The sequence below is a fragment of the Chenopodium album genome, chromosome 23 (genome assembly GCF_948465745.1).
Source record: "Chenopodium album chromosome 23, dcCheAlbu1.1, whole genome shotgun sequence".
Classification (NCBI taxonomy): domain Eukaryota; kingdom Viridiplantae; phylum Streptophyta; class Magnoliopsida; order Caryophyllales; family Amaranthaceae; genus Chenopodium; species Chenopodium album.
This window is the reverse complement of record NC_137856.1, coordinates 2,405,795-2,416,052: the sequence shown is the minus strand read 5'-3', so window position 1 is coordinate 2,416,052 and position 10,258 is coordinate 2,405,795. Positions and strand designations below refer to the sequence as shown.

At 36.1% G+C, this 10,258-nt stretch overlaps 1 protein-coding gene across 1 annotated transcript; it reads left to right on the top strand.

The window, feature by feature from the left end:
- The first annotated feature begins 3,331 nt into the window (after window positions 1-3,331).
- Window positions 3,332-9,954, top strand: LOC145608653 (putative disease resistance protein RGA3). The gene is made up of 2 exons (XM_081664263.1): window positions 3,332-4,760; window positions 8,145-9,954. The coding sequence occupies exons 1-2, from the start codon at window positions 3,592-3,594 to the stop codon at window positions 9,883-9,885; spliced, it is 2,910 nt and encodes a 969-aa protein (XP_081520389.1). The 5' UTR covers window positions 3,332-3,591; the 3' UTR covers window positions 9,886-9,954.
- The last annotated feature ends 304 nt before the right edge of the window (window positions 9,955-10,258 follow it).

Below are 10,258 nucleotides of genomic sequence, written 5' to 3'. Positions count from 1 at the left end.
CCGCTTTGAGCTCTCCATTAGAGCAGTTTTTGAGCATTCGCTTCTCCATTAAAGCAGCTTTCGTGCTCTTTGTACTCCATTGAAGCTGTAAGATTTTTTTTCTTTTCTTTTCTTTTTTTTTTTTGTTTTTGAAATCAACGAGTTTCAATAACGTTATCTACATGTGATTTTTCGTGAATTTTGTTGTTACTAGGGTCAATTTAGGGTTCTTAATAGTGTAATTCATGATTACCTACTAATTTTGTATTTTCACGTATAGGAGGCTTGTTTGCTATAAAGAGGGTTTCAAAGTACCATCAACGAACGGGAAGAAAAAATTGAGAAAGAGAAAGTTGACCAGGGAAGGGTGTGTAATGCCTAGGTGGGATTTAGAAAACAGTGCCTTTTTGGTGCAGCAGGCCACATGGTGTGGCCTGCTGCCAAGTCAGCAAAAATAATGGGAGTTGTTGGTATTGTCAAGGTTACCTATATTTTTCAGGTGTTACTTGTATTTTTTTTAAGGAGTTACTTGTATGATTACTTATTTAGGGGTTACTTATAATTTTTTTTTTTCCAGTTTTATTCTTAGTTCCTTAATTCTCGTGTAACTTTACCAACATGAATGTAAAAAAGGGACGGAGGGAGTATATATAAAGTGAAAAGGGGTTTTGGGTGATAATAAATTTCATTTTCCCAAAATACCCTTATCAATTTTATCTTTCTTTATTATATATTTTTTTTTGGTTTAATAAGCTATAATTCTTAAAAAAAAAAATAAATAACAAAAAAAAAAAGTTCACCTACTAGATTACTACCATGTGAAAAAAAATCGAGAATCGAGCCTGATATATTCACACACACGAATTCGCTTAGCTTGTCCAATTAAAGTGATTAAAGTGATAAACTTGTATTATCTCTTTTTTCTTTTCTCAATACCATCTGATAGATGCAATTCAACCCAAAATTCCAATACAGATAATGAAGTCTATCAACAAAATTGGTGGTATCAGCATTAACCTGGTAAATCTTTCCTTCTAACACTAAATTAATTTCCAGTCTTATATGAACATTAAATTATGTGATTAGACTAAGATAATGGTATTTGACTGACGGTTGTAATTCGGTGATCATACCACTTTAATGGCTTTTCATGATTGTAAAATTGGACAATCCTATCAAAAAAAAAAAAAAAAAAAAAAAAAAAGATAGAAATTGGACAATGTTGCACAATTTTTTGATTAGTGCTATTAGTAATGATGTAGATTTTGATTTGTTTGATGCGGAGCTATGTTCAATGTATTCCGTCCTAATTAATAGAAGTTCATTAGGCTCAGTTGGTGGTGGAAGTTGGAACATTTAATGGAGTAATAGACTGTATTTGGGCGATTGAATAATTCAGTTTGGGTCATTGTCGAGTTTATTGTTGATTAATCTATTGCATAAAAGATATCACTCAAGTCTTAAGTCAATATTTTGATTGGATCTGTTTGGACTGAGTCAAAATCTGTCAATTTTGCCTATTTTGCCATTTAGGGCCTGTTCTCATAAGTTTATTTTCAGTTAAGCTCAGTTCAGTTCAGCTCCCAATTTCCTTCTTTTATAAAATATTCATTTTAGTTGAGTTCAGCTGAGTTTAGTCAATAAGATTAGGCCCTTAGTGTGGAAAAAATAGACTTCCACAATTTTTTGATTTTTAAACAACCAATTTTATTAATAAGAATTGTGCATCGCTCAGGTTTATCCCCTTGAAAAACACAGATGTTCATGATTTTACCTATAAATAGTGCAAATTTACACCATGTAATTACAAGTTTGTCACTTGATAAACAATCGGATAAACTGCATTATGTGAAAAAATTGTACGGATTGGTGTATAACTTTGTTGGAAAACATTTGACAAATAATATCTAGTAAAAGTTGTGTTTGTCAATTTTAAATTACAATTTGCAAAGGTAAACTAGTCTTAAACATGGAATTAAGGCACCCAAAGGGTTGAGTGATTCCTTAAACAACTGAGCTGATTTAACTTGGGTGTTAGAGTTCCTATAGGTGTTTGTTATATGTGACTCGTCACACCTTAGATGAAAGGATGGAAATACGACTCCTTTTAGGCTTAAAGAGTTAAGATTTTAGTTTTCTATATTGATTTTGGATCGATCTCACTTAGACCCTGTATTTGGAGCGTTGGTGGTAATATGATACTTAGTTGTTCAGTTGTTTGTTGGCATAATTGGCAATAGGCCTTCGGGTTAGGAATATTGGATGTTGGGATTGGACATGAGTCACATGGCAGCTATTTATATCATATTGATGCTAAAATGAGTAAAGTCTACACATAACTGATTTACTGAAACAAGAACTAATTTACCTAAAACAAGAACTTATATCATACAGTTGATATTTTGTTTTTTATTTGATTTTTTGAGTCATCTGTAACTTATCTGTCAGCATCTGGCTGCTTTAATTAGCTGCAAAATACTGATCTTCTTGTAGTTGATACGACGAATCATTCTTTTTATGCTTTTATTCTCATGAGATGCAAAATTGCAGAACCTCCATGATTCCTACCTTTTTGTCTTACAGTACATTCAGATCTTGGATCATGGAAAGAATCTCTTCTATATCAGGAAAAAGAGGAGAGACCCCGGTAAATTTTCCACCTATAATGTGATCAATATATCAAATTCGGTGTTTCGTTCAGAAAACAACGTTGTAACTGATACTGAAGGTGCAAAAACAGACTAGTTTTCAATACTGTTGTGGTGATTCAACCTAGGTATGTCTTTCTGAGTATACAACAGAATACTATGGATTCAATTAAATTTGTTTCAATATAATTTATTGTTTTACATGCTCAGTCACAGAGTCACTCTTTTGCACAAGTTATTAGTTCAATATCACCAAGTTTTAATAATCAAAGCTTTTTAATTAGTTATTTGTGGTCAGTTTGAAGATTGTGGGGGCAATGGCTTTATATAGGGTGTTTAGAAATGCAGGATTTCTTATCCTTGGTAGCTACTTATCTATTAGATGGACAATTTTGAAAGGTAATAAACAAGGAAACACTAATAGACAATAGTCATTTGGTTGATATGCAAAAGTTAGTACAGTATATTATATAGAAGTAACAGATAATTGGAAAGTTGACAAGGGTTAAAAGGAATATTTAACCAATGAGAAAAAAAATCCATTTTTTCTTACTATTCAAATTTGATTTATTAAATCATACTGATAGATAAGAATACACCGAAGGATTAAGTAACGGTAAGAGATAAGCTTAAAAATATAAAAGTAGAAAGTAAAAATAAATTAATTGATTAACAAAAAAATAAAATAAAGGCAATGGTATAGACAAGTGTATAAAGATCCAAAAGTCTGCATTCAATTTTCTCAGTCACTATTGCTGTCACTAATGCTGTCATTGCTAGTCATATTCAGTTTCTTAAAGACTAAAGACTTTTGTGCTGAAAGTTCCTATCTTTTTCCTTCACTTGCTCTAAAATTCATGAGTTCCCACCACAAATAAGAGCATTCCAAGGGATAGTTAGCCATTTCTCTTGCCTCTCTTTCTGTGAAATATACCATCTCTCATTCTTAAATTTTTTCATAATAATGGCGTTAGAATTTGTTTCTGGGTTCGTCGTGTCATCATTACTACAAGAGCTAGTAGATAGGATCAAAGCTTCAGCTTCTGATACAATTGCTCTTGCATATTCTTCTGATGTGGAGGAAGAACTCAAAAATCTTGAGGCAACTTATGTAAAAGCCCAGTCCTTGCTTGATAATGTAGATGGATGGGACCTTGTATCGAGCAAGCTACACCAGGACTGGGTGGCGGATATCAGGAGAGCTTGTTATGAGACCGAAGATTTTTCTGAATGTCTCAAATTTGAGATGTTTAGGAAAAAGGGTGATGCTGGATTTATCAGGTCTTACTGGACAAAGTGGGGTATGTCTTCTAAACTCCGTGAACTGCAGAGGAAACTGAATTCTTTAACAAATGTATCAGATCAGTTTACTGCAAGAAGTTATGGAGTCAATGGTAAGATATACCTCCCTATGGACAAAGAGCCAATGATTGCACTTGATGATGACAGCTTCCGAAGGAAGCAAGATAAAGAAAGTATCATCCAACAACTCCTACATCCTAGCAGCAGCAATGTAGTTGTGATAGCAGGGATGTTTGGGGTGGGAAAAACAACACTAGCTCATGTGGTCAAGAATGACTCAAGAATCCAACATTACTTTGACCACAGATTATGGGTTTCAATATCAGGGGATTTTAATCTGATGAAGGTTTTGTGCTCAATGATCCTTGACCTGCAGCTTGAGCAAGTCCAAGAAGTCAACTCAAGTCTCTTTTCTCTGGAGCAGCAATATGCACGACTGTTTCAGGGATTATGCAAGGAAAGAAGGGTTCTCATTGTGTTGGACAACTTGTGTAGTTTTAGGAAGACTCAAGATTGGGAAGAATTTCAATCTCTGCTCCTAGATCCGTCCTGTGTGTTTGGCATTTTAATTACCACTCGAAATCCAAAAGTTGCCACTACAGTTACTTCTCTTAGCAACATCACCTCTGCTTCCTACTACTTGCAACAAATGTCGGATGAGGATTGTGGTTTTATCATACAGAAAAAAGCAGTTTTGTCTGCGGTCAACAAACGAGTGCTTTGTGGTAGAAGAATGTCAGAGGTGATTGCAATTCAGATAGCAGAGAAGTTTTGCAAGGGCTTGCCATTGGTGGCAAATATCATTGGAAACCAACTCTCCTTAAAAGAAGACCATACACTACAAGAAAAGGGCCGTTTTGCGACGGAAATAATTCGTCGCGCAAACTGGCAAAATTCCGTCGCAAAGTGACTTTGCGACGGATTTCCGTCACAGGCATGGCGTCGCTCGAACTTTCGTAGCAAACAGTCCTTTTGTGACGGAATATCCGTCGCAATTCGTTTTGCGACGGATTTTGCGACGGAAAGGTAGTTGTAGCTGAAAACAACATTTGCGACGAAAATTCCGTAGCAAGAGGAATCATTTTGCGACGGAATATTCCGTCACAAATTTTGCGACGGAATGTATTTCCGTCGCAAAATGGATTCTTTTGCGACGGAATAGTCCGTCACAAATTTTGCGACGGAATTTAATTCCGTCGCAAAATGAAGTTTTTTGCGACGGATTATTTTCCGTCGCATGTGTGCGACGGAAAATAATCCGTCGCAAAATACTCCATTTTGCGACGGAAATTCCGTCGCAAAGTTATTGTAATTTTAATTTTTTTTTTTTGTATTTTGTTTTTTTTTCCTGGAACCTGTATTCCTGCAATCCTGTTTAATTTTTTTGTATTTTGTTTTGTTTTCCTGGAACCTGTATTCATGCAATCCTGTTTAATAAAATACGTGCATTTAAAATAATTTCAGTCAAAAAGTCCACGCCCTAACATAATTCAAATATATACAACACGTAGCCGTAACTACCAAGTACGGTACATGATATAATTTTTAAAACTACAATGTCATCCATATACAAAAATCGAAAAATGACACCTAACTAAACACAAGCTGGCTGTCCTTGGCCTGCACCACCACCACCACCACCACCCGGGTCGTTCCTGGGGTCTCGAATCTGAGGCTGAATCGTAGAACAAGTGAAAGGAGTGGTCAATCTTGTAAATCTACTGGCTAACTCCTCTAAGAACTCCTTGTTCTTCCTCTCGATTTCAGCCATCCGTTCTGCCACTCGAGCCTCCACTCGAGCATCGAGCTGTTCCGCCACACGGCTATCGATCTGGCTCTCAATTGCTTCCACCCTCTCATTCAACTCCTTGTGGAAGTTTTCCTGCATTTGAGTTATGACCGACGGTACGTATTGGCTGGAAGAACCCGATCCTCGTCCCCTAGATGTGCCGTAGTACAAGTCAGCACCAACACCAAGACCTCTAACACGACCCTTCTTATTACGACCACCAGCCGCCTCAAAGAAAATTTCATTTTCAGACAGTTGGGAACCCTGGGTTCTTGATTCCTCCTGTCTGTGTTGGTACGCCTCCTGTAACAAACAAAGGATATACAATGCAGAAATAAAAATAAAGAATGAGAACCAATAGTTTGAGGCTTGATATAGTTCATAAGTGGCAATATAGGTTCACTAGGTCCTAAAACTAGGAAAATTGGGTGAAAATGGGGCGTTTTTGGTTCTAACTTGTCTATTTCTCACATTTGTTATCTAATGAACCTATTTTTGACCTTAATACACCTAACTAACATAGTTACTTGAGTTTGAGGCTTGAAATTGTTTATAAGTGGCAATATAGGTTCACTAGGTCCTAAAACTAGAAAAAATGGGCGAAAATGGGGCGTTTTTGGTTCTAACTTGCCTATTTCTCACATTTGTTATCAAATGAGCTTATTTTTTACCATAATACACCTAAATAACATAGTTACTTGAGTTCGAGGCTTGAAATAGTTCATAAGTGGCAATATAGGTTCACTAGGTCCTAAAACTAGGAAAATTAGGTGAAAATGGGGCGTTTTTGGTTCTAACTTGCCTATTTCTCACATTTGTTATCTAATGAACCTATTTTTGACCTTAATACACCTAACTAACATAGTTACTTGAGTTTGAGGCTTGAAATTGTTTATAAGTGGCAATATAGGTTCACTAGGTCCTAAAACTAGAAAAAATGGGCGAAAATGGGGCGTTTTTGGTTCTAACTTGCCTATTTCTCACATTTGTTATCAAATGAGCTTATTTTTGACCATAATACACCTACCTAACATAGTTACTTGAGTTCGAGGCTTGAAATAGTTCATAAGTGGCAATGTAGGTAATTAAACACACCAACATATGTACCCAGAGAACATTGTAGAGAAATGAGACGCCAAGATATTCCATAGAATCAAAAATATTGCATACATTCACCACCTAAAGTGAGATTAAACGTCAAAGGACAGTCCCAACCGGGGACTATTCAAGACATACTCCTAATGTGTATGTCTTGAACGGGTATCTAGGAATAAGAAGATGCAAATGCTTTCAAATCTTAGTGAACATATATAATTAACATACATACCATAATTGTTTAATTTAAACAAGTTTAAAGCAAGTGATGAAACACATATAATTAACACACAATTACCCACATTCAAATAAACATACATACACTAACATGTATTTTTAAATTAACATATATTTTAAACTAATCTAACATATATTTTAAACTAATCTAACATATATTTTAAACTAAACTAACATACATTATAAACTAACTAACATATATTTTAAACTAAAATAACATACATTATAAACTAATCTAACATATATTTTAAACTAAACTAACATACATTAAACTAATTCTAACATTGCAATATATCTTAAAAATTAAACTAATTCTAACATTGCAATATAAATTAAACTACACTACACTAAACACAAGTAATTAAATAATAAAATTTAGTTACAAATTAAATTAAAAAACATAATTAGAAAAAGTTAGGGTTTACATTAAAATTAAATTGAAAACAAAAACAAAGGGGGATAGTGGAATACTCACCGGGATTTGAGGGTGTTGTGGCGGAAATCCGGCTGCCGGAAGGAGGGTGGTGTGGTGGCTGCACACCGCCGGCGAACGGAGGGGCGTGAGTGGGCTTGAACGGAGGGGGTGGCGTGGGTGGGCGTGAGTGCGCGTGAGTGGGAGTGAACGGAGGGGGTGGGCGTTAGTAGGTGTGAGTGGCCGGATTCCGGTCGTTCCGGTGGCGACAGCGGCGGTGAAGTGGCCGGATTTTCTTTCTCTCTCTACGCTTTCCTCTATCTCTCTCTACGCTTTCCTCTTTCTGTTCTTCGTTTTCTTTTTCTCTCTCCTTCAGCGAAACTTCAGTTTTTTTAAAAAAAATTTAAAAACTTTTTGCGACGGAATTTCCGTCGCAGAATCCGTCGCAAAATGTTTTTTTTATTTTTTTTTAATATTGTTTTGCGACGATTATTTCCGTCGCAAACAAACTTTTGCGAGGGAATAAATTCCGTCGCAAACTTTGCGACGGAATTTCCGTCGCAAAAGTTTGTTTCCGTCGCAAAGTTGCGACGGAATTTATTCCCTCGCAAATTAACCCTTTTTGCGACGGAATTGTAGTCCGTTGCAAGGTTTCCGTCGCAAAATGACCTATTTCTTGTAGTGATAGTTGGCCTATCAAGCTTTCTAAAGACTTGTGGAGCATGCCAGAATTCAGAGAACTCATCTTTCCGACTTTAAAGTTAAATTATTCTGATCTTTCAATCTTTTTGAAAAATTGTTACCCCTACTTTTCTCTCTTTCCAATAGCGTATGATTACAAAAAGGATGATTTGGTTCGGTTATGGTTGGCGGAGGGCTATGTTAAACCTCAAGTTGCAGGGTTCCAATATTCAGATTGCTCTGAGTATTCAATCTTAGAAGAGCTTGGAAATTATTACTTCGAAACTGTGTTATCCCAATCCATCCTTCAAATATACCACCCTTTTGACCAAGATCCTCATATCTTTAGAATGCATGATTTTATCCACCGTTATGCTCAACTGATAGGCTCTAGCATGTATATTCAGCTAGATGAACAATTTGTTGGTGCTGCTTCATCGGGCAACGTTAATGGTGATTCAAGTTCAGGCATCATTACTCGATACAAGAATTCTCGGCATCTATCTTTGCTTAGTCCAAGTATTCCCATGCCAATATGGAAGGATATAGAAAGATATTCAGAGGGTCTCAGGACAATTCTTTCTCTAAGTGAGCACATAAGTATTGGCCAATTGAATTACACTCTTTTCCTCAAACTACAATTCTTGCGGGTACTCAACTTGAGTGGAACAGATATTAGTGAGCTTCCAGAGACAATGGGAAAATTGAAACATCTCCGTCTTCTTGATGTCTCCAAGACAAATATCCAAGAGTTTCCAGCATCTACAACTGACTTATATATGCTGCAATTCCTCAAAGCTGATCAATGTCCTTTGCTTCTTCAATTGCCCAAAAAAATCAGAAAGCTGACTCATCTACTGCATCTAGAAGTTGACATAAAGAGTTTGAGTTCTATGCCTCCTAGCATAGGAAAGCTAACTAATCTTTGTACACTTCCCGCATTCATTGTGGGAAGAAAGAATAAGTATAAAGTTACAGAGTTGAAGGATATGAAGTACCTCCAAGGATCAATTTGTATCATGAATCTCGAAAATGTCAGTGAGGTTGATGCTAAGGAAGAACTGTTGAAAAACAAACCATTCCTTAAAAGGGTGGAGCTTGAATGGAACAGGTACTTAGCCAATCAATCCGAAAGAACCCTTGGTAGCTTTATACCTCATGAGAATTTAGAAGAGTTGCAAATAACAGGATACAGTGGCGCCCAATTTCCAAGTTGGATCAGTAGCCGTGAGTGTACCCTGAGTAGCATTTACTTGCTAAGATGTGATCAATGTACCATCTTGCCTGAACTTGGGCAGCTTCAACATCTCAAGACTCTGCTTATTGAGGAAATGCATTGTATAGAATACATTGACAATCGATTTTCAGGAGGTGGAGTTGCAGCATTTCCATCATTAGAGTCACTGAAATTTCAAGATATGATGTCGCTTAAAAGGTGGGAAGGTTTGCAAGCAACTCAAATGCCTTGTCTTCGTGAACTCAACATCACAGATTGTCCAAATCTCACTGTCCTTCCTTCACTACACTTACTTTGTTCCTTAGTGAAGTTGGAAATAAGTCACTGCCCTGTAATGCAAGCACTACCAGAGGAAGGTTTTCCTTTGTCAATGGAAACATTGATTATCGTACAAAGCGATTTTTTGAAGCAACGTTGCTTACCAGGACAAGGTGACTGGGAAAAGATCAAGGCCATACGTAAGGTATTGGTTGATTTTGTGCAGATACATACATTGACCGGGTGAACTAAGGCTCTCTTTGTTGAGTTTTCTCTAAGAATTGTACTTAGAAGTCAGTTCTATGTTTTATGTGAGGCTTTTTCAGCCTTTTAGCAATTTAATATATCACTGGTAGGGTTATGTAAATAAATCTAAACATCCAATAGAGTATCCAATATGCAAAATGTATATGCATCTGATCTAAATCATTTAACACCTTGAATTCACATCAATGTATAATTGAAGGATAGTTTGTTTGATGAAAAATTACCGAATGAATAATTAAATTTAAAACAAGAACTTAAAATAATACTACAGATATATTTTACAATTTATTGATCAACTATCACCTCTACAGCTCTACATTCGCGTTGGTATATGGCTGAATTGGGACTATGTT

Coding starts and splice junctions, on each gene's coding strand:
- LOC145608653 (XM_081664263.1), top strand. CDS start 3,592: ATGGCGTTAGAATTTGTTTCTGGGTTCGTCGTGTCATCATTACTACAA. Junction 4,761..8,144: donor CAACTCTCCTTAAAAGAAGA/CCATACACTACA, acceptor TATTTCTTGTAG/TGATAGTTGGCCTATCAAGC.